The 24,902-nt window shown below is 48.3% G+C and overlaps 1 protein-coding gene across 1 annotated transcript; it reads right to left on the bottom strand.

The window, feature by feature from the left end:
- Positions 1–2,549: 2,549 nt before the first annotated feature.
- LOC122398255 lies at positions 2,550–23,477 on the bottom strand. The gene is made up of 4 exons (XM_043397966.1): positions 23,262–23,477; positions 8,643–8,761; positions 4,464–4,557; positions 2,550–2,929 (listed from the first exon to the last, which is right to left on the bottom strand). Exons 1-4 carry the CDS (start codon positions 23,475–23,477, stop codon positions 2,762–2,764), a joined length of 597 nt encoding a protein of 198 aa, XP_043253901.1. The 3' UTR covers positions 2,550–2,761.
- Between the last annotated feature and the right edge of the window lie 1,425 nt (positions 23,478–24,902).

The raw sequence follows: 24,902 nt of genomic DNA, 5'->3' as shown, positions 1-24,902 counted from the left end.
TCGAGATAAGCGGCGCGAACAAGTTCTACGTTTTTCCAAGCAAGCTTAACGCTGAGTATATCTGTCTTTCGAAGGTTGCGCGACGAATGTTTCCACGAAGCGCTACGCGTACTACTTACCGCGCTCGACGGTAGTCGCAATATCGAAGCAACTACTGGCGTAAAGTGCAAACCATAAGCTTTACGATCTCGATGAACAACGTGAGATTTCTGCGGAAGCAATCTTTCGAGAGGACCCAATAGCTACGAAGCTTTTAACGCCGGAGAATCGTAAGAAAACCGCTCGCTTAATCCGATCAACCACAACCAAGGAAATTAATAAATCGGAAATTTCGGAAAAAATATTTCCATTCGAGGTTTCCTTCTCGAGAGAATCTATCGCGAAGATCGACGAAATAAGCGATTGGATCTCGCGTCTGGCTCAGACTGGTTAATTCTACTTGTGTCGGTGTTTCTGAATATTGACGGTGATATCGTTTGTTTATTTGTCGTTAATCTTACTATCTTCTAGCTAGTCGATACCAGGTATAGCGGGTAATTCCATAATCCACCATTAAGATCTACAATCAAGTAAAAATAATCTGTGAATTTCCATATACAACGTCGAATTTGGAAGTTAGAAAGTTTGTGTCGGATCCTCCCGAAAGTCGAAGAAGCCTACGATCGAATCCGTGCTAAATCTAAGGACTAGAGTCTGCCAGACTAAACGTCGCGTCTCTACGCTAAACTAACGATCTACGATATCGAGCTAGTTTCCTCGAAACTTTACCTATCAGCTTTTAGACGAACATTTGTACGCTGTTTCCATAGCGACTTTCTACGCGGTATTCGCGACTCGGGGGAACGAGCGCGCGAGTTTCGCCCTCGAAATTATAAAGTTTCTCGACGAAAAACGCGAAGCAGTTTTATCGTCGACGCACACGATCGGAATTGGGCGCGCGAGGTCGGCGCGTAAACGGAAGACGAAAAAACGTTTTAACGGAAAACAGCCCGCTCGTCCCGTTCCCGTCGAATCGCGAAAAACCATTAAACCCTGTAACACGTAATAGCACTCGACTAAATGGCACGTGGAATCCGATCGGAATCGATCGTTTTCTTTTCTGATGCTGACGCGACGATCGCGGCGGCGACGGCGACGGCGACGGCGACGGCGACGGCGACGGCGGCGTCGCGATCAACAACCGCGGCGAGAACTTTGTTCGATAAATAGACGGGCGAACGGACGCTGAGAGGGATGAATGGATGGATGGACGCATGCATGGACAGACGGAGGCAGCGGAGAATGGCGGAAGCAGACGTCGAGGGTGGGAGAAAGAGAAGCGTTGTCGTTTCAACTACATAGAGGGATGCCGTTGCCCCGAAGCCATCGTCGGAACGCGCGTAGCCATTCAGATACGATAAAACGAAATGCTTAAGCCGTTCTTTCGCCTATAGAAAGCGGCTACGAGGAAGATTAAGAAAAATGCTATAGCGAGATGCTTTCGTAGGACGAGGTGCTGGAAAAAAATAGATACACCGTTTCTAAAAGGGTTTCGAGATATCGACGAAGGCTTTTCCCATTTGCGCTGGACACCCTGTACAACGTTAATATTGGCGACTAGTAAGCGATAACGTTCCGGATCGCGTCGGCCAGCTGGAAGAACGACATTGAAACGCGACACACGCGCGTTCAACCGATCGGCAAACAGCAACTTTAGCGATCGTTGGATCGCGCCTTACATCTACACCGACCATATTTGAGCAAAGCCGGAAGTACAAAAATCCTCTGGATGGCGAGATTACGAAGAGCTCGTTGTATAACGCGGAACTGAGTCTCGGTCGTTCGTTCGGTCGAGTCGAGACGGGTCGAGTCGGCCGACGAAAGATCGATGTTAATTTTATCGGGACGCATCGTGACGCGGTCGAGTTTCTACTTCGAGTTAACAAAAATAAGTATTGCGACGTGTCTGCGCCGATTCACGATGATCCCGCGTGAAGAAGAGCGTGTCTGAGGTCTGACTACCGCCGGTGAGCTTTTTCTTTTATCTTCGCGCGGTACAAGTCTCAAAGATACAGGAAGCGTAACGAAGCTCGTGGCGCCCCGTGTAAACCGGGCAGAGTGTACCGTTCTAGAACCGCATGATTTCGCTGTCCCGACGAACGGATTTACGATCGTCCGGATCGCGAAGACCGGCATCGGCCTGGCGGATCCTACGAACATGGTCAATTATGCGGGTGCAAAGCGGAGCGGAGCGAACGGTAGACCCGGAGGCGGCGCGCATCGCGTCAAGGAGGGCGCATAGGAAACCACAGGATGCTGCAGTTGCATACGTATCGCCTGCGAGATTTACGACCTTACGTACTAATACTTTGGAAAATGTTTTGGTTTCCCCGATCACCGTTGCTTTGTATACTCGACTTAGGTATCGTTCGTCGCTAGTTAAAAACTACTTAATTCGAGCTAAGTTAAACACTACCTTTGGACGTTTGGCATTTTGCTTTTTTGTTCGCTTCTTTGGCTGCTCGCGATGCTCTATTTACTTTTGACGCGCGGCGCTGATCGGCTGTAGCGGTCCTCCCGGCTCCTCCGCGATTCCTGTCAATTCACGAACCGGAAGAGACAAGCGTCCGGAGACGCGGTACACGCGACGCGATCGTCGTTCTCCGGACGAGAAAGAGATTCCTCGAGGAGGAAAGAGCCGTAGAAACGCGACGCGGCTCTTTCCATTCTACGTGTAGTGTTCGCAATCCCCACACTCGGACAGCGTGGGTGTGGACGGACACTAGGTGGTGTTCGGGTCCTCGTAGGCCTTCTCGTAGTCCCGTCGACGGATCACCGCAAAGTGAGTCATCTGGAATGAGTTGGTCTTCTTGCAGCCACGTTCCAGCGTACCCGTCATACTGTAACCCATGTTGAAGTCGCTCGACGAAACGTTCGACGTCAGGTACAACTGCCGACAGAAACAAACGAGCGTCGTTCAGAATACGAGATTCGTACGCCCTCGCGCCTATTCCTCCAAACATTTACAATGCACCCTACGCGAACGCGACGCATTTCGAGCAGCGTTCGCGACCAACTTTTGATTAATAACGGCCCGGGGATGTAATTTCTCTTTCCATCGTGAACGCGTGTTCGCTCGTACGCGAAATATTTTATTTAACATTACCGTTTAGATTGCACGGGCGATCCGCACTCTTCCGTTCGTACAAGCAAAGCAATGTTTAATTACGTTGCGATTACTTTTTATCACAAGAACAATTGACACTGAAAATCTGCGATCGTAAATCAATAATTTGTAATCGTTGGGTAAGAGATTAGTGTTACTTCCTTCTTGAAATCTAGTTACGTTATCTGATTTAAAAATTCTTCGTATCACGATCAGATAAAATATATTAGTAAATTTTATTAGCGAACGCGAAATAAATTTATTAAAATTAAATTATATTTTTGTGCCCGCTCCATAATCAATTGGTTCGCGTTTCATGATTAATTTATCCGGGCACCTGCTTGTTTGATCAATGGATATATATTTTTTTCAAACGTCAAGCATTAGTTCGTGTTTAACGATTAATGAGATTGCTCGGTAATTGATAATATTAATCGTTAACGAGATCGCATTTGGCACGAGGGTGTTGGTTTCCGGCCGAGTTTGGCCCCTTGGATGCTGCTGCGTCGTCAGAGAAAAGCATCCTAGGGGTGGGTTTACGTTCGCGTAGCAGGCACTCGTGTGTAGGTGCTGCTAACGTTCGCGTTTTAGCGTCGTAAATTTCCTCGTCACCTATACGTTACGCCGTTGCCGCACAATAGAAGCCACTTTAGAATTTGGGTCGTTCGAAAATCCCCGGGTTTCTCCGCCCCGTCTCGGAACGCGACACTTTCCTGAGAGACGATCGTCGACGAGTAGGCAAACGTGAAAAATTTCGGTATTTTTCGACCGATACGAGACTGTATGACCAGCACTCGCCATGTGTATCAATTACCATATCATTTACGAATGTTTGCTTTCGCGTCGGAACACGAGTTTCTTTCGATTTTCTTAGAAATCGATCAAGATTTTCCAGACTCACGTGCAAAGCAAACGTGAATCGTGCTTCGGTCGGAAGACATTAGCGACTAGTTAGAAGAGTTTAGCGATTCGTCGTTAACGAATTCGACAATTTTCCATCGTGCTCTAACGTTGTTCCAGCCTCCGAGTTACGCATTCGTTACGATTCGACTCGTTTCTGCGCGAATAACGAACCGAACGCCAAACGATGGTGCTCGTACGAAACGAAACCCCGTTTGAATTGTACGACAATATTTGTTTTCAATTAGAACCTTTCGCGATACGTAGTAACGACGGTACTTGCCACGCGTTCGATCGAAGGGATCTAATTTTGGTACCGATATATTCCGAGGTAAAAATCACACGTAATTGCGCATCGATCTCTGGTCGCAAAATGTGGCGAACGTGCGAAATTATCTCGCAACTGTGATAAACGTACCTTGAAATCGGGATCGGTCGTCATTCTCTTGAAAGAGCCGATAATGTAAAGCGTCCCAGTTCCCGTGTCCACCATTTTCGCCTGAGTGCTGTACCTGAAATCAAAGCGGTTAATTCGTTGAGCAACCCGTGGAAACGACGAGAGAAAACGAACAACCCCATTTCGATAATCGAACGTTACAGGAGTTTATTAACGGTGGGCGTGATTCTTGTTGATTTATACATTGGACAGCGTTCGATCGAGCCATTTAACGTCGATCGGCAAACCGTGCGTAAATATTTATTCCGGAGGCGCGTGATAATGAGACCCGAAATCGCGAACGTCGGGACGCATGGCGTACGGTTCCGGGGGTGGGAAATTAAGAGAGCGAGCGTGCCGATTTTCACGGGTCAAAATGTTCCAGCTGTCGCCGACAGCCGACAGCCGACAGGTCGCTTGCGGAAAAACGTGCACTTGGTCTGGCCCCGGTAAGCGTTTTATCGTCCCGTAAATCGGTAATGCGATTACCGTCGCCCGTACGCGACACGGTTTACGGCAATTTGTTTTCTCTGCTCCTATTTTTCCCCCATTCAGCCGACGCTTTATGCTCCGCCGGCGGGTTACACGCTGTCCGAGAAACTGCTGTTGGAAGAGTCGAAGAGACGACATCTACTTTGTTCGGAAAGTTTCCACGGGAAAAGCGAATACAGCTTAACGGCAAGAACTTACAACGATCCATGCGACGGGCAAAGTAATCGCGTAAAAATTGTACGAATTACCTGCGCGGAATTCGAGATATCTCGCCTCGATCACAAGACGTACACGGAGTTTCCATCGAATAGGGATTTTCGAAAAATTGTTGGAACCTATCCGATATATATTTCAAGACGGATAACAACTGAACCAGGGGTGAGCACGATGGATGGAGAAACCGAGAATAAAACGTGCTATTGGATTACTTAGGCGCAGTCGTACGCGCGAAACGAACCGAGAATAATTAATAAAAGAAGAAAGGTCGGGAAAGGAAGAGAGTAGCTCGAATGGAGAAAAATGGCGACGGGGAAGGGGTTGGCGGAGCGTTTTCGGAAGCGGGAGGATGGTGGATAAGCAAGGGTGGAGAACGCGCGAGTGGGGACTCCCTGGTGACTCGAGGGGCTTATTCCGGCGAGCGCTTCAGCCGGCGACGATCATTAAAAGTTTAAACGCCCTCCATTGAAGTGCGGCGGATCCAACACTCGGTTTAAAATCCACTATGGCTGGTGCTTTGACTTTTCCTCCGGTCCTCGATTCGCTTCACAAAGGAAACTTCCAACCGGAGCACCCTTTCGATGCTCGACCCGTCCGCGACGCGACGCGAACCGCGCTTTACGTGCGAGCATCGATTGCCTCGGCTCGTTCCTCCGCGAGAAATCTCGAACTCGATCTTTGCCTCGATGTCGAACCAACGTCGCGCGACTCCTTCGATAAAGGTCTCAAAGAAAATTATTCATTCCTTTGTACCGGCGCTGACTCGAGCAATAACGTAAGCGCTGTAGCGTCTAGCGCGGAGGAGATAATCGTAGAACGAAGACATAGAACGGCCCCAGGCTACTTTCGAACCTAATCTCAAACGTCGCGAGCTTTGACCGATGTCGCGCTGGCCGAGCTACGCAAAGCCAACGTATTTACATCTCTGTCGTCCAGAAAGTTGGGATCAGTCTGAATCGAGGATCGTCGAACGGGTTGTTTGCCTTAACTAACGCGGTCTCGTTGCCTGCGGGCCGACGACAAAATTACCCGTCGGAGAATATTTAGGAAAGCCCGTGTACAACTTTGACCGGCTGCGTCCGTGTTCCAACTTCTTCGAGCATTGCGAACGACCGTCTCGCCTAGCCGACCGAAAGACCGTTTTCATCTAAGTCGATAACTAGTTTCGTAAACACCGGTTATCTCAACTTTTTCGCAAACTTTCCGTCTCCGCGCGAACCGTGAAGTTTTTTCAACGTTTACGATACCGACAGTCTTCCTTCTTATTTCTTCCTCGATAGAGACACCCCTTCCGCTGATGGATCATCCCTAATGACGCCGATCGAGCCGTTTTCCCCTTTTGCTACGCTCGATAATTTTTCAGGCGACGTATTTAGAAGTTTTTCTTTTTATTCATCACGATAACTATCGATTAAGAAAATGACCATCGATAAAGACCGATAATGCTGATCGAAAAGCTATCGATTCAGCGTTTCAACTTCAGTCCCCGTAGAATCGTATTTCTTAATCCCATTTTCTGCTTTGTTCTCGCGAGACCGTCTGCCAAATCCAAGGGAGAAAAATTAAAGAAAGCAGCGAGATGAAATGAGGAGGGATTGAAACGAGAAGACGGTATGCAAGGAGGGTGGCTTAGACGGAGCGTATTCCGTAAGAAAACCAGAATCGAAAGGATCGCTATAAATCGCGAAGCTTATCGGTCTGGCAGGTTGGCAGGCGGTTTAATGGCAACGGCATCTATGGCCGTTTTGCTAAAAATCGCCGAGTCTAGTTTACCGACAGATCACGCGATAGTCGGAAAATCCGTGGTGCATTATCCTCCCTTCCGGGTTTCCTTAATCTTACCGCCAAGTTTATCGCCGAAAGCAAGGCGACGCACACCGTACAGATAAGACAACGAATCCTCCACGCGCCTAGATCGCACTCGAGTTAAGAGATAAGCTGCAATTGACAACCCATGTAACGACGATACTGCCATTGCCCACTCGTGCCGAATACGATCATCGACTCGTAGGAATTTCTAGCTTCGAAACCAGCAAAATGCCTTAATCCCTTTAGCCCCTAACGCGTTAATTTTATAGCTGTATATCATAGTTTACTTTGGCCAAAATCCCGGACATGGACCACGAAAGGGGATCGATTTAGCGTAAAATGTGCCCATATTTTTTCTGTCGCGGGTCATTTCGCGACAAATCGATCACTTTTGTACTACACGCCAGCGATTTTGTTCAAATTGAAATATGTTGCAGCCTGTGCAACAACGCAAGTCATCGTTCCGTTGAGTTACAAATTGTTTACAAAGTACAGTCGCTTAAAGTTGCCAGTTTTCATCGACTTCTACAATAATTGCCTCTACGAATAAAACAAATAATTGGTTAAATGGAACAGTGATACAAGGAAAGCAAATTCTGTACTGCTCATATTTAGAGTATGCTAGCGCGGTATAGTCTCTGTACCGGGTCAAATACCGTTCTTTACTGCAAGGAACGCAACATAAATTCTTGCAGCCCTCAAAGCAGATTGCACCATCGACAAAATGAAGCAGAATTATAATTCGCGTTGTTATATGGACTACAGCGAATTTCAATTTGAGCAAAATCCCCGACATTGAGTGGAAAAGTGATCGATTCGACGTGGAAATAACGCGTCGCGCGGAGCTTAACGTTTTGCGCGCGACGACGATGCCGATCGTGGTTGCAAATCGGGGAGAACGAGCCAAGACCCAACGTTCCCGAAAGTTTCTCCATTAATTGGCCCTCTTGGCAAGTTTTCAAACCAGTTAACCTTTCTTCGAGGATGTTTGACGCATCGAAAACTTATTCCGCAACTATTTCGTTGCTCGATCCCTGCCGTCGCGCTTCTCCGACGGAAATTAGTTGCTTATAATTAGCCCCGGTAATGCGCAGACTACAAACTAGCGGAGCAAGAAACCAATGACCCGAATCGAGTGCCGTTATCCGCCGTGGTTCCTAGTACAGCGAATACTATTGATCGAAAGTTAAGAATTTAATCGAGACAAATAATCTCGATTGGTCTTGTAATAGCTGGTCGTCGTTGCTTTCAGAACTTAACTTTAACATGCATATTTTTAGTGGAGAGCTTTCGAATATTTTCGTGGGCCGGTGAGTATCGAGAACTGCTCGAGAACTCGTGGGAATAGTCTGCTAGAGGAAAATAAGAGGATACTGAAATTTCAGAAGCACCGTCCCTGTAATTCTCAGTTAGTGGCACGGCAAGCAGGGTGTAGACATTCCGACCACGTAATCTAAAAGCACGAATTTCCGTCCGCGCGAGGAATACTATTATGGCAAAACGTCATGTCGGTGTACGTGTGCATCGGCCACGTTCTCTGCGGCTGACCCCGTTAACGCCGCAACAATGTTATCGTCGCGTCGACGGGTCGCGATCGCAAAACCCTTCGCTCGTCTTAACCGGAATAAACCATCGGGGACTTACCTCCTGGTCCCAGCAACTTCGACGACCTTGCACCGACTTCGACTCCACCAGAACGGCGTCAAGGTCCAGTAGGAACTACTCGCGCTTCTCGCCCAGCCCTCCTCCGGAAACAGAAGCACCTGTGACAGACAACGAGCATCCGATGCTCGAGGTTACAATATTCCTCGCTTGTACGCCATCAATCTCTCCCCGCTTAGGGACAATGGATTCGTACGTGCCACTGCACATGATTGTATTCTCACTTTTTCATCGGTGGATGACTCGTCTACAACTTCTCGAGCTCGTCGCGAGATTAGAAAGAGTTCGATGTCTTTGAGAAACTTTGTACCTTCTTAACAAAATGCGGTGCACGAAAAGGTAGAGTAAAAGAGCAAAACAACGGGCAGGAAGAATCGAATCGGTAGGGGAAACAAGTTTCCTCTCGACAAAGGACGGCCGCGATGCGCCTTCGAATCGACTCCAGGAGCAAAGTTTTCCATCTTGCTCTCCCCGGAATTCTTCCTGCTTCCTCTGAGCAGTATTTCGTGTCACGGGATTGCCGTGTGACCGAAATACAGAGTCTACCTTGCGACGAGCGCGCGCATGCTCGTCTTTGAACTACATACGCGAACGAGCCAAGGTGGAGGACGTACGCGAGCACAAATTATCGGGACTTTGTCCGCGTCTTTTCCTAGGAAGCGTGTTGCGCTTCCGCGACACCTTGAAGTCGTCGAACCGGGTCGGAAAAATATGGAAAATCGACTCGTTTGCTCGGTTATCGAGGAACGCGCGCACAGCCATCCGTGCGACGCTAAATACCGAAATATCTAGTCGAGCTTTCACGCGTCGCTAAATACGCGAATCGCGTCATCGCGTTTCATTCGACACGCTCGACTTTGCTGAAAATCTATCCTCCCATCAAATTTCCTCCTGTTTGGCGATCGTCCGTTCGAATGGTTACCGCCCATACTCGTTGCGAACGGTCGAATTCGCGTCCAGTGACCCTCTTCTACAGGGTGATCCACACGACCGTGACAAATCGTATGGGGGCACGAGGCCTTCAGATCGGAAAATGTTCTAATGTTCTCTTGGGTTAGAACGAGTGATTGTTGATTTGAGTGCAAGTTTCAAACCTGGTTGTGTTGTTGTTCATTGAAAAGTAAGTTTATTGGTTCCGAGAAAGAATGAATATTGACAGAAGGAGCAGATAGGCAAACTGACGCTTTGAAAGAGAGATATACCTTCCTTCGAAAATAAAATTGGTTCGCTCACAGATTCCGTAAAACGATGATAGCGATCGTCGCCGCGTCTCCTGATAAAAGTTGCACGACGGCGGTTTGTCGCGTTCGGGAATCGGAGAAAATCGTCGAGGGTTCGAAAGCGTTTCGATAATTAATCTCTTCCCCGACAGACGGAATCCCGGGCGCGTTGTCGCCAAGCGGTACGGAGCCAACGAAGGCGGGGAGGGCGTTAACGAGGAGTAACTGTCCATCGTGGAACGTCGCAGCTGCGCTCGATAACGTACGCAGCGAACGACGCGACGTGGCTCGCGCTTCCGTCCGGTACAACGCTACCGATCGAATAAGTAAATCTCCTCGCGTTATCGTCACTTCCTCCGGCGCCCCTCGACGACCACCGGTTCTTTCCTCTCGACGCGTCTCGACTCGCAACTCGACGCCCGCATGTAGCGGTGGGCTGTTCGGATCTCAGCATTATTATTCACTGATACAATTTAACGGCCAATGCCCTTTTTTACAAACTCGTACAGCTTGTCACAACATCAAGTGCAATTGCTCTTTAGAGTTCTATGTCACAACTGCTATAGAAACTCTTAACGATTCGAATCTTCGTAGAGCTGAAAACTTGGAATCGTTTGAAAGTCGAGGTTCGAGCAGCCCGTCACTATCGGCGCCGTCTCGTTCCGCTCGCGTCTGGCATCTCCGTAACGTTTCATTAGTCTCCCGGTCTCGTTGTCGGCTTGTCCGCTCCCTTGTTCTCGCTTTTCGTTCTGCCCTCGTCGAGGAACGCGCCCAGGCTCGTGTCACGGCGGGCGCTTAATTACACGGCCCGGAAATTATATTAATACTCGTTAAAATTCCAAGAATGATTTTCGCGCCGGGCGTCGTTCCAGCGCGAAAACGAACGGAAAACCTAGGAAGTCGACGCGTCGATGTCCGTCGGTTCTTGGACGAAACTGCGACACCCGGTTTGATTGGTAATAGAAATTTCCAACGAGCGCGCGTCGACTTCCGTTCCGGTTGCACCCTCGACGAGCACCGTGAACCGTTGACCTCGTAACACGTTACACGTTCCTAACACGCTTCTCCGTCGATGCGACGCGAGGCGCGACAAAGCGGAAAATACTTTCACGAGCGGTTCCTCGTCCCTCTTTCTCCCGGTGGCTCGCGTCGGAGCATCGACCTCGCTCTCTTCATCGACCAAGACGATTTCTGCCGGCGCGCAGAGACGCGAGGAGCCCGACAAGACGCTGGCAATTCGTTTTCATAAACGCTCGCGTTATATCCGATTTTCTGGCGTTTATTTCGGTGAATCCCATACGGATATATCCGTATATCGTGGAGGGCGGTGCAGAGAGAACGGAACGCACCCTCCGTCGCGCGGAAGGATCCAGTCCGCTGGGGGGATCCAGAGGATCCAGGGATCCATCCGGCAGTGAACGATAGCTCGCGCGCCGGATATACCGGTTAATCCGATAATCCGCTGCTTCGGTCCATTGCCGCGTCATTCGCTCCATCCTCGTCTTCGTCTCTCTGCGTGTACACGGTGTAAAAAAATTATTGCTCGCGGTTTCCAGGGTTGAATCGGTCCACCTTATATTTTAATTATCGACATTTTTACTCGCGACCCTCTAGATCCGTTGTGCGGAGTTAGGAATGCGAGTCTGATCGGTGCCTGGTTCAGAGCCTGACCAGCTCACGATATTCGTGAATCGTCCATTTCGAGAATTACTACGTTACGCGTAGAACGTTCTGACATAAGAATCGATGGAAACGAAGGATAAGTTCAACGTTAGTAAGACCGTTCTTGAAAGAAATTCAATTTTTCTGCCATTCTATGCGGATTGGTAGGACTATTGGAATTCCCAGCGAGAAATGAATATCCGGCAATGGTTCGGGAGACGCGTAGTCGCAAAGGACGTCGAGGATTAAGCAACGATCGCGGTTATCCCCGGAGAGTCTCGTATCTCTGCATTAAGTCTCGGTAACTGCTGGTCAGCCGGTGCTTAATCCGACGATCCAACGGGCGAAATCGTTCCCGAAGTCGCGGTTCGTGGAATCCTCTAGGAATTCCGCAACGCGAAGACTAGGATAACGCCTGTGCTCGATCCAACGCGGAGGGGTGAAGTCTCGACTTTGGTTCCACGCGCACCAGAACCGGTAAAATAGGGAGGATCGGGCCCATAATGCGTGCCCGATCGCGTTACGTTTTCAAATTGAGTTTTCCGTGAGTTTTCCGCGAGCGAGCGCCTCCCCTTTGGCTCGCTACAGCAGAAACCAGAGAGCATCGAGTAGCGAAACTCCTGGAGAGCAGCAGCGACGTCGAGGGGCTGGCAATACCGAGCGGATGAATCTTTATCCACTCTCGTGGAAACCGAAACGATTCCGTAAATTTTCGCCAGAAAGCGGGATAAAAAGGTTTTCGACCCTCGCTTCTTCGCTGGTATCGGTTTCGATTTCAGCGTTCAATTCGGATTTCGGATTGGCGCCCGGCAATCGCAGAGTCGACCGATCGCGTAGGGATTTCGGCTATACGGGAAGATTTGTTAATATTACTTTGGAAAAGAGATAAAAGATCCAACGGCGAGACCTGGATTTAGACTAAAAATATTAGCCGGTGTAGATGTTCCGTTAATGAGATCGGTACGTTGAAACGTAGGGGTATATAATGGAGATTTAAACGAAGGAAAAGATCTCGCCGAATCTAGGGGCGTTTAAGCAAATTTTACTAACGAGGGATCATCGCGGACACAAAAAATCAGAAAAGTTTGAAAAACTGGGTGCAAGTGGAGTGGGGTCCGTCTGTAACGCAAAACCATTTTTCGTTGGCGCGGAATTATAGCACGAGAAGTTTCATTATTATCCCTTGAAAAATGCAGTGTTTTGTTTCTCGTGGAATATCTCCGGAACAGTGAGAGATATCGAAAAAAAGTTTACATAAAAGTCGGATGTTTCTTTTGTATCTGTGCAACCGAGAACACCTAGTTACTGAAAATACCGTGCTTTGCAAGTTACCCTCGGCGTCGATCCTTGCAGTGCATATTTCTTCGTAACCACTTTTCATACATATGTATGGAAATACGTATATAATGATGGAAATTCCTTTGGAATGGAAAATTCTATATAAACGAAATGCATTGCTTTCTTTTGTTCGTCGCCTATCGTGGAGCGTTGTAAATTCGCCGAGTCGTAAAGAGTGACTTAATGGCAATTGTGTTGTTTAAAGCGACAAATCTTTCTTTCGAAAGATAGTTCTTAGACGTCGACGCAATCGATACAATGGTGCTTAACAGAGTAACGGACGGCGACAAAAACAAGGGGATTAAGTGCGAGGTTAGGCGAGAAGAATAGAGGTAGATAAGACAAAGAGCACAAAGCAGCGAGTGTCGCGACAGCGAGAACGCGCGGAAGACACAAAAGATGCAGCAAAACGGAAAGTATACAAACGGAACAGGTGACGGTATAGAGAAAGGGAGGGGAGTCACCTAGGAAAAAGAGTGAAAGCGTTAACGTAATATTGTTGCAAGAACGGACGACGATTATACCGGTTTAAAACCTTAATAACAGTATCGTTTGTATTCGTGATTTAAATGTTGGAAATTTTCAAAACATCCCCCTTTAGATTCCCTCCAGTTATAGATATACTGTAACAGAGGGTAAATATTGTTACCGTGTACTATTACTAATTATCCTTTCCCAGTATAATAATAATAATTAGGGGATGCGTATTGCAAGTTGTTCGACGAGGCGGAAATTGTGACATAATGGGAAGCATACTGGGTTCCCTTGCGATCGTCGCGACTGGTGGCCACGGTAATCCTACGCGCAGCCTAGAACTTTCCCTCGGTACGGTTTCTGGGTCACGGGCTGGATTGAACGTCGCGCGACGGCAGCGTAGCAAGGAAGAGGATCGAGAAAGGGAGGAGAAGTTCGGCATCGGATATCGGAAAGTCGATGTCGCGCGTTAAGCTGGAGATCGCGTTACGGAAACGACCGTGTGCGAAGAAGAGAGAAACAACGATGGACGACCGTAGATCGCGGCAAGCATTGGCAACGTTTTTGGCGTATGCGTTCGGCTCGAGAAAGTAACGGAATTCGCGGACATCGTGCTTGCGAGATCGTTGCTCGTTGCGAAGGAGACCGTCGCTAATTTTATTCGGAGCGGCATGGAATTTGTCCGGCGGAACTTTGTCGTTTGCTAATTTCTCTTTTTCTCTCTGCTTTCCGTTCGCTCGAACAACGGAAGCCCGAGCAGGCGGGTGTTCCGACGACAAAGTACCTGGTATTTTCTGGGTTAGTCGCCCGAGAAAACGGTAGCCCCGTAACGCGATACCGTTCCGGACGATAAATATGTATGTATTTATATATATACATTGTGTACCTGAATGATATGTATATACAGAGTACATGTATATACAAACAGGTATGCTTAGATTAAACCCGGCTTCGTACGAAATCCCAGAAATCGCAGCAGCCACCGATCCGTGGGACGGTACGGTCAGCAATATTTTACACCTGCCACCTTACAGACTTAATTAGACGGGACGAGCGTAATCTTGCACGCGTAATGGGGCCGTCGAACTAAACGAGCAACGATCTCTTCTCTTTCGCCTGTTCCGAGGATGCCACGGGAATCCTGCGATGGAAAATTAAACGGATCTTCGATCGAGGCAGCTACCTCTCGCCAATGACCGCCTTCGCATTCCGCGCGGAAGTAATTCGAGCGTGTATCTCGACGCGAACGAATCGAAATCACTTTCGAGGATCGATCGAGGCGCACGGCGCTTTCTATTTTCCCTGCCCCATCGCACAGGGCCGGAAATATTCGCGCCGTTCCGCCCAGTAAACGAATTAGCGATTCGTCGAACCGATTATTTACTCGATCGGCAAGTTTAGACGAGGCTCCGTAGCGTTCGTTTGGGATCCAGATTTTTCCTAGCCGTCTTCAATCGAGAAACTCGACTCTCGTCTGGCTCCTCTTCTCTTTCCACCCACATCGATTTAATAAACTTGGCTCCGTAGACTCTGCCAGCCACTCCGAGTCCAACGAATCTTCCCTTAAGAGAGTCAATCTCTGGAGCGGCTTCTCGAGCCAGTGCCACAGAGAACCTTCGACCCGATTCCGATCGATCCCTTTGACAGCTACCTGCTTCTAAATCGACCCACCGCTCCTTTTCATCCGCTCCTCCCCCGCCGCCCTTCGAGTCTTCCATTTCAGAGCCAAGAAATTACTCTTCCGGCGAAATTCATTTACATCCGACGCGGCGCTACACCGGGACGCGTTCGCCGCTCGTGAATCTTTCCCGATCGCTTTTCATACGCCTTCCGCGATAAGAGGATGCTTTTCCTCGAGGGTGTCGAGCGTGTCTTCGTTAATCGGCGAAAAAGCACGTTGCGCGAAGCAATTAAGCATCGTCGACTCGTTACCGCTGAAATTCCGCTTCCGGTGTCCACTCGGTTGCTCTCGACACAGCTCGTGCGCGCAAGCGTACGCTATTTTAACAAGCCGAAAACTTATACATTTTCAGAGTAAAACTGGATTTGACTAATATTTAAGGATGGTGGGTTTACCTTGAAAATAATGAACGGTACTGTAATTTGCAAAAAGGGTTGATGCCCGTTCGGATCGCATAATCCTGTCGATTGTTTTTTCACGTTCGCCACGCGTCCGGTTGAGCGAACTCGGGGGAAAGTCGATCCGTTACGCCAGAAGCCCCAAAAAGGGAGAAGGAAGAAGAAAAAAAGGTCGCGGTAAGGCTTGTTCGTGATTCGATCGTGGAAGGGTTGCCAGGGTGGCGCGAAGAGACGCAAGGTTGACGGGTGGCGGGTAGCTGGTAACGGATAACGGGTGACAGGAAACCGTCGGCGGATGGCGGGAACCGGGCGGGGGAAAGCGGAAGGCGGAAGCGGAGAATGGGAATACCGCGGGGTTGAAGCACGGTGTAGGGGCTTAAACAAAGGAGGGTCGTTAGAAACAAGTGGCGCCGATTAAAAACGCCGACGCCACTCGCCGCGACGCATCGACAAACAAGAGACACCGTGTTTTTCTCGGACTCCGTTTTCCTTTCTCTTTGTCCGTGTCTTGCTCCCACGCTTCCTACGTCGTTTTCTTCCATTCGGCCGAACAAGATCGATTCGATAACGCTCCATGCGTGACTTTCCCGTCGCGATAACCCCCAATTTTCCCCGTTGCTTTCCACTTTGCGCGGACAAAAGATTTGGACGAAAACTAGGCAAGGAAAGAATGAATTTTCTGTGTGAAATGTAAACACAGTGTTCTTTTTTGGCAATGCGCGTGCCAATTTCAAGCCGTTGAGACACAATGGTCTTTTAAGTCAGAGTATCGGATACGAACTGGATTCTTAAAATAAATGTGGAGATTTAGGGTGCTGGGAGACACTTACCGCGAGCGTGTGCTTGTGATTCGGTGAGTGCGGTGCAAGAGGTCGAGTCAGTCTTTTGGAGGGTCGCGTGGAGAGCTAATCAGAGTGTAGAGTGCTGCTACAGTGGCTTTGTATCTTTCACAGATCGATCACATGTACAAAATATTGCACCCCTGACAAGTCATTCCTAAAGAACAAGGTACATGAAGGCTCAGAGGACAGAGAGCAACCTGTTCTTTTGGCGTTGATACGTTTCCAAAAGACCCGCGTAAATGAACCTTTATGCGAATGAGCTCGACGGCGACTCCTCGAACAAAACGGCAGACTGGTCGGTTCGTCGAAGAAAAGCGAGGACGAGACCTACGGGAGAAAAAGACCGGGATTCGAGTTCGGTATCGAGATCGATGCGACCGCTCGAATCGACGAGACTGGTTTGTTCTCGAGCCAAGGGCCGTCGGGAAGCTCCGATAACGGATGAATGCGAGGAAGGGCTGCCGGCCAGATGAAAAACCAACCCCGCCGGAGAAACGTGAGATCTTTTCAACGAACGCCGAGGGTTTCGATACAGCTGGGGCCGGAGTTCAGGAAGATTCGAAGCAGATTTAGCGGGTCCGGTTTAACGCGGACGCCTCTTTTGCGCGAAAATTGATCTCGGTTGGCCAAAAATGCGAATGTGGGCGGCAGAGAGAAACGAACCTTTGAGCCGATAATTATATTTGCGTTTCGCGCGAGCCCGCGATGGCCGTAATACCGTAACCGGCAGCGCTTTTTCTCATCCGGCGTTGCACGTCGCTCACGCATCATCGATCGTTACGCCGCGGCAACGCGACGAAACGCGAGCCGAACGGAATCCGTCGCGACGAATAAATAAAGCGCGAGCGAATGCCGCGATTAGACGAAGTACCGGAGGCGCGAGAACCGAGTTTCAGAGGGACGGAGAGAAAGAGCGAGACCGGAGGCTAGGTTCTGGAGGCAACAATACCGAGAGAGAGACGAGCCACGGATGAGATGGGGATGGGATGGGGGTGGGATGGAAGGGGAAAAGGATTCGGAGGAGAGGCAGGAGCCAGGAGCACGGGAACCAGAGCGAGACCGACGTCCAATTCGAGCGAGAAGGCGGGAAACGGAGAGAGACGAACCGGTCGAGGGTTGCGGAAAAGGAGGAGAACCGAGGGAAAGAGAGAGACAGAGGGATAGATGGAGGACGAGGAGGGGCGGAAGAGGCGAACGTAGAGGGAGCAGGGAGAATCGCGGAAAAGAGGCAAGAGGGTGGATATTCCAGGCTGCACCCCGTGGCTGTCCCAGCGCATTGCCATGGCAACCGACCCTGAAACACCCTGCGGCCGTCGCACCATCGGAGCTTTGCTTTCCGATGATAGTAATAATGTATCCTCGCTTTCGTTGATGTAGGTCGCAGGATGTTACCGCGCCGGCCGCGAAAGGGCAGATCTTTTGCGTCGCGGCCCGGACCGCCGCGGCGCGCCGAGGCATCCTCTCGACCGGATCCGAAGCCGCAATTACGTAGCTTTTTGCGATACGCCCTCCTCGAACCGGATCTCGCTCTGCTTTCTTACGAGCACCGTCGTGCCGCCTTTTTCCGCGCATCGTTGCGCGTTCAAAATTCGCCCACCGAACTAAACTCTCCCGCTATATTCCTCTCCAACCCCCGGAGTCGGACCAAAGGCTAATACTCGAGAGAAATTTCTGCTATTTAAGCGAGGGAGGAAGCTCGGACGAGCTCTAATTCCTTCAGATAATAGTAATTTATTTATTTCTTTACGAAGGAGATTATCAAGAATACTTTGAATTTTATTTAATAGTCAGGAGAAATAAATATACTCGTTAGTAGGACCTCAAACCGACGAAGATCGTTCTAGGCAATTCCTATACAGGGTGTTCGGCCACTCCTAGGGAAAAAATTAAATTAAAAAATTTCAAATCGTTCTGGAAAAATTATTTCCAGCTAGGGGGATCAATTATAATCACTTTTGGTGAATAGACATAGTCCCGAAATCCTACTCAGTTTCGAGAAAAAAATTCAAGAAGGTGGGCAAATTTTTCGACAAAATTAAACAATTTCAAATCGTTCTGGAAAAATTATTTCCAGCTAGGGGGATCAATTATAATCACTTTTGGTGAATAGACATAATCCCGAAATCCTACTCAGTTTCGAGAAAAAAATTCCTTACCGAAAATATAATTTCGGATCGGAAATGTCTCTCCGAAATTTCATGCGTATCTTTAAAACGTCATAACTTCTGAACGGATCGGACGATTTTCATGTTTCAAAAAGCAAACGACGCGTATTTTAGTGAACAATACGTAGAAATAGTAAAAATATTGGAAAAGTTGTGCATTGACCTCGTAACATGACAAACACCCCATAAATCTTATCCAATTTTCAAACGGCCATAACTTCTACAATAGTTGACGGATCGCATTGAAATTTAGTATGGAAGTAGAGCTCATAGATACCTACAAAAAAGTATTAGACAAGTTTTCTGTAACGCGTCAAACATCATTATTATAAATGAAAAACGAATTTTTAAGAAAAATCGACAGGGGGTAGGTGCCTAAATTTTTCGGCGAAAAAAAAAATTTTCAAATCGTTCTGAAAAAATTATTTTCAGCTAGGGGGGTCAATTACAATCACTTTTGGTGAATAGACATAATCCCGAAATCCTACTCAGTTTCGAGAAAAAAAATTCAAGAATGTGCCTAAATTTTTCAAAAAAAAAAAATTTCAAATCGTTCTGGAAAAATTATTTCCAGCTAGGGTGGTCAATTACAATCATTTTTGGTGAATACACATAACCCCGAAATCCTACGCACTTTCGAGAAAAAAATTCAAGAAGGTGGACAAATTTTTTGACAAAATTAAAAAATTTCAAATCGTTCTGGGAAAATTATTTTCTGTTGGAGGGATCAATTAGAATCATTTTTGGTGAATACACATAACCCTGAAATCCTACGTACTTTCGAGAAAAAAATTCTTTACCAAAAATATTTCTATAACTTTTTAACGAAGCCTCAATCAACAAATTAGAATCCTTGATTTTCGTCTTATTTTGGCCTCTAGAATCTCCCATTAAAATTTTTCCCAGGGGTGGTCGAACACCCTGTATATTTCTATGTGGCACATAGGATCTCTAGCGATACATAGCGGCCCGATTATTGGCCGATCAGCATCCTAGTCGAGAACGATTTGTCGGGCTCGATACGTGTTGGTTGCTGCGGACATCAAAACGGCATAGTTGGATAACGCACGTTATCGTCAGACAATTCACAATAGACGTTGACGCGCATATGTAAACAAGCGGGACAGACAGCAAGTGTGCACACTTCTGTATAAGTAGAAACAGCGAGTAACGATCAGACACACACCTATGACAAGACCTAATCTCAAAGAGTTCACAATGGCAAAGCATTGAACATACAAAGTTGATATTTTTAGATGTAATGTATGCAACGAATCCAAGTACTTAAAGTGTTCTTGCAAGTTGAAGAACCCCCGTGGTCCTGTCGTCTCGAACGATATAAATCGACCTTGACAACTTCCGATTGGCCCTCCTTCGTGCATCGGAGAAAGGACCATCGGTGTCCATAACGAGGAACTTGCTAAAACTTCCTGTGCTCGTTAGAAACAAATTACTTTCGTGCGACAGGCTCGCTTCCGATCGGACGGAAGGCGTAAAAATTAGGGGTGCCGACTATTTTGCGATAAATTCCACTCTGAGCAACCTTTTGTTCGAAAAATCGCAGTCGCTGGACGAAAGTCCATTGATTTTCTTTCCCGTTGCAAAAGGACGCGAAATTTTTGTAGTTGGAACGCAAACCGCAAAGGATCGAATCGTTTAATAATCGTTGCCTTCGCAGGCATAAATGGAACGATACTTTCCACGCATCGTTGAACGGAAAATGAATCGATTCGTGGAACGGGAACGAGAACGCGAAGCATTCGATGGACGTAGGGGCTGAAAAGCCTTCTTCGCGTCGCACGAAAAAAACGACGCTAGGGAAAGTCGCAACCCTCGCCCCTCGACGCTCGTTTATCATCCCCGAGATCGATTGCGTCTCGTGAAAACAAAATCGGAACATTTTTTGGTCGAATCTCCTTTTTTTTTAACTCCGCGATTTACTAATAACACTTTAACCCGTGGACGCTGGACGCTGGGTCCAGTTTGATTCGAATTTGAATTTTGATACTCCGTATCTCTGGACACTAAATAAACTCTACATAACAAAGCATACTTTTTGCAATTATTGCAACATATTGCAGTATATTGCAATTCGCGTTACGATATGTTATAAGCATTTTGCTCCGAAGTCCATATTGTTGGTCGATAATGTTTTTCTATAAAAATTAATTTATATGCGCAAAACGACCAACCCGTGTCGCACGATATAATCAATGCGTATGTACATATGTACGTACTTTAATTTACTCCACCAGCATTCTGGCACGTATATCGGTCCTTGTACGCTTTCATTATGTAAAATACTTGACATTTTTGATAACTCGATAAATCCTGCATTTCGAACCAAAATAGCGGTCGCTATTTTTATAATTATTTAACGGTAAACAAATCTGGTTAAAATAGTTTCCGGTGTCAGGCGAAAATGTCGTTTAATTTTGTTGGTAAATGTAAAGAGCTTTTAAAAAGATATATATTTTCAGTGGTTTTCAATCTAGCACGCGAGTTTCTTTCGCAAGGGCAAACGCGAAATCCCCGACCCATGATTCATGGTCCTCTTCAATTTCCAGGTATTCGATCCATCGTTTCGAATCCGGACGGATACGCTCTTTCGATATCTAACGAGTTTCAAACGATCCATTTTTGACAAGAGTTTCTTTCGCAACGACAAACGCGAAATCCTCGAGCAACGATTCGTCTTGTTCAATTCCCAGATATTCGATCCATCGTTTGAAATCCGGACGGATGCGTTCTTTCGATATCTAACGAGTTCCGGAGGTTCGTCGACCGGTTTCCGGAAACTGGCGTTTAATGCGAGAAAGGTCAGCCACGATGAGCGGATAAACAAGACGAATCCTCGAAGCGTAGAGTTGACGCGGTCACATTTTTCCCCGGGGGTTGTTTCCACCCTCGGAGTCTCGCGACATTTTCCTTTCGATGGCCGAGATGGTTTAGCGAAGAAAGAGAAAGCTGCTGCGAGGGCAGGCGAAGCCTTTTCACTCAGATATCTTTAATCGCGCCGACGTAAAGACCGTCTACGACACTGAAAGTCGGGGAGGTCGAGCGTCGGTGGCTCCTAGACCATTCAACGAGCTAAACAATGCTCCTTTTATCGGGGCTAGCAACGCCGCAGGAATGATGCGACAAACGCGCGTGTTTACCTTTTCCTTTCTTTCTTTATTCGTCGGTGTTCGCGGGGGTTCCGCGTTCCGAGCCGGAACAACGCGAAATGGAAAACCAAGACCGGGGAGACAATCGTACCGCTTTTGCATGCAGCCCCGATGAAACCGAACTCGGACGGATCGAAGAAACGGGAGGCCCGTCTTTCGACGAAAGTAAAGCGGAGAGTCCGTTTCGTACCCTTTAAAATGCAGATAACGAAATCAGCCGGGGAAATCATACTCATCCATATTGAAAAGATTTCTTGGGAAGAATTACCATCCGCCTAGATTACGGGCTCTAGACGCGAAAGAACGTATTATCCGGTCGTCTCGCGATTCGCGTGCGTTTGCCGCATTACGAGGCGTAATCTCCGCGCAGAGTTATTTCGCGAACTCGGAAATTGAAACGAGATAACCGGATAGAATCTTTGTGCAAAAAAAAAGTAGCCCGGTTCCCCGTCGTAATGGTCGTCGGCGGGACGAGATTCGAAAACGTAAGCGTATTTTTACGAGTTCCGACGCGATATTTTACGGCCGAGCGACGATCGGAGTATCCCCTGGCAGAAATTCGCCGTATACTCTTTTCTTCGTTCCGGCCTACGGTCTTCCCCTCGCAAAAGAAAAAGTTTGATTCGCGGAGGATGCTGCGGCCTTGGGTACGCCGGTGAGAGTAGAAAACTTGCCGGTTACGAGAGTAATAAATGGCCAGGATGAATAATAACTCGGTTATTGAAAGAAAATTCCGGCCGATACGAGTTTTGAAACTCCGAAGCATTAGCCCACTTCCAGACACGGATAAGGCATCGACTCTGTTCTTTTCCCTTCCCTTTGCCCTCCCTCTTTGTCTCCCTTTCGTCTTTCGTCTTTCGAATTCTCCGGCTGTACGGTTTGGCTGCCGTTACCGCCGAGCCAACGTCCCAATCCACCATCCTCTTCCGCCCCTGCTTGCCTCCAAGCCACGTCCGCATAATGGCTATTCAGATAGCGAATCGATTTATTTCCCCGGGGGCTTTCGGAAACTTGGAACCTCTCAAGCCGTGAAGTTGGAACCGGCTCTCCCTTTTCTCGTATTCTTCCGTTCCCCGAGACCCCGGAAACTCTCGAGCAGCTCGATACGTCCGGTTCGGGCGGTCGGTCGCGAAACAAATCGAAACGCGGGACCAACGCTGACGCGCACAAAAGGCCAGGATATGACGCGCGAGCGGGAAAACTGAAAACCCGGTGCAAAGAAACGACGACTCGCCGCGCGATCTAGTTCCAGTTTCTCGAGTGCAGTCTCTCGAGAGCTGGTTTGAATTTCTCGATAGTCGTTTGTTGCTGACAGCTCGCCAAGAACCTCAAAGGACCTCGGTGGTCGGCCCACCTTTAGTCGCCTCGTTCCCTGCATTCGATGCCCTATGAAATTTGTCGAGTTATCGACTGGAAACCAACCCCGTAAAGAAGTCGACGAACGTTTCGAACAGGGGTGTTTTGTTCGTTTCTGCGGTCCGTGAGAAGATTGTACGCAAGTAAAGAAAATACGCAAAGTAGCTACGTAGGTGGAAGCATCCAGTGGCGGATATAATTCTGTTCAAGTTATTGGGTATTACCGATACATTCATTAGGAACGGTGAACCGGTTTGTAGGGTCGCGGGAAATACAGGATAGAGAAGCACGTGCTTACCTTGTTCGGATATCCGTTGTATCGGAGAAGCTTCTTGCAGCATTTGCCGCGGTTCTCGTAGTAGAACATTTGGACCATTTCTGCGTGATCGGTCGCGGCGCTGACGGTGAACGGTGCACCGTCGTTCCCGATGCTCCTCGAAGAGGAGGCCGATTGCTGCTGGCCCGATGATTCCCGGCGGCCGAGTGGCACGCACGGACACCACCCCGAGACCATCACACCGATCGACCCGGATCCACCTCGATCCACGCTTCTACCCCCTTCGCCTACCACGATCGCCTCTTCTTCGACGGGACCGCGTTTCTCATCCTTCCCTCCTTCTCGTTCGCCAGCCTCTTTCCGGCTGGCTTCCTCGTTCCGCGCGTTTCCAACGCTTCCGCTAATTTTACAGAGTTCTTTGCCACTTTATTTCTTCGATAAACACTTTGGTGGAAACTTGTTCGACGCTGACGCGGCCGTCCCCGTCCCCGTCCCCGTTCGTATCGATCTCCGATCCTCCCGCGAACTCTCGATCTGAAACAAACCAAACCGTTAAGAAGCATTAATTTCCACGTCTAGGTACTGTTTGCTATTTTTTGTCGCGTATCAGAAATAACTTGGCGTAAATATGTACGTGTTGCGATTTGAGCGTGTACAGAATTATCGCAAGAAAAAGGCATTCGCGGAGAGCCAACCCAGGCTCGGAAACGAACGCGAGAGATCCGTATTCAAAGGGATTCGATTACGATGGAAGCAATCGGTTGGTCGAGTTTTCCCCGAACGTTCGAGGAAACCGATGAAATCCATCGTCCGGTTTGTCTGGCTTAATTCTGTGGCGTTTATTTCGCGATTGACAGACCGCGAATTCCGGGGTAGAAGAGAACGTTCGACGATCGAGTTAATAATTCCGTTAGCTCGCGGGCATTATTCGCTCGAAGAAAGTTGAACTCGGCCACGCGGCAATATCGTCGGCGAACGTGGGAAAAAAACAACGCGCGAATTTGCAATTCATGAAAGAAGTCGAGGGTATTTGTCGTCAACGAGGCAGCGATATTCGCTGGATACGCTGGCCGACCTAGTTCAAGGATGGACCCGTCGCGCGTCTTTTAGCTCGTTCCTTGTTCCCCGTTTCTCCCCCCGCGTCGTACTACCGATCATTTTCGCGATAGCTACGACAGTTGAACGATACGAAAAGAATCGGAGACCGACGTCGGAAGTTGGTTTTTGGTTCGCGAGATAACGAGCGTAGGAAACGGCGATGCCAAATTTATGTTAGCGGCGAACGGTATATCGCGGGTCCCGTTTAATAAAATGGGAAACGAGAGGGAACGACGCTGCATCGGTTTACTCGATCGACGTTTTCGGTGGCGGGAAACTGACCGCTTTATTACCTCGAAACGATTCGTTTGTCTCCAGTCGACGACGATTTCGCGACAAACGAAATTTCCGTCGAAAATTTTTACATTGTTCGACGATGAACCCAACTGTTTGCCGGCCGCGAAAGACTATCGGAGCGTTTTATATCCAGCTCTCGATGGAGAACTACCGACTGTTCGCCGGTGCGTTGAAGGGACGGAGGGGCAGCCGCGGCTAATGGAAACCGCAGGTTCGACGAACTCTCGGAAAATCGGACGGAAGCTCGCGCTTCTGACCGACCAGTCC

This window comes from Colletes gigas, unplaced genomic scaffold, assembly GCF_013123115.1.
Source record: "Colletes gigas isolate AHSC1104 unplaced genomic scaffold, ASM1312311v1 Colletes_gigas_Sc00011, whole genome shotgun sequence".
NCBI lineage: Eukaryota > Metazoa > Arthropoda > Insecta > Hymenoptera > Colletidae > Colletes > Colletes gigas.
This window is presented reverse-complemented; position numbering and strand designations above follow the sequence as displayed.

What these genes read in the sequence shown, in the direction of transcription:
- LOC122398255 (XM_043397966.1), bottom strand. Translation starts at nt 23,477, where the DNA reads ATGGTCTCGGGGTGGTGTCCGTGCGTGCCACTCGGCCGCCGGGAATCA. An exon ending in ACAACGGATATCCGAACAAG is followed by an intron (nt 8,762 to 23,261) that starts GTAAGCACGTGC and finishes TGTCTGTCACAG; the next exon opens with GTGCTTCTGTTTCCGGAGGA. An exon ending in GAAGTTGCTGGGACCAGGAG is followed by an intron (nt 4,558 to 8,642) that starts GTAAGTCCCCGA and finishes CTTTGATTTCAG; the next exon opens with GTACAGCACTCAGGCGAAAA.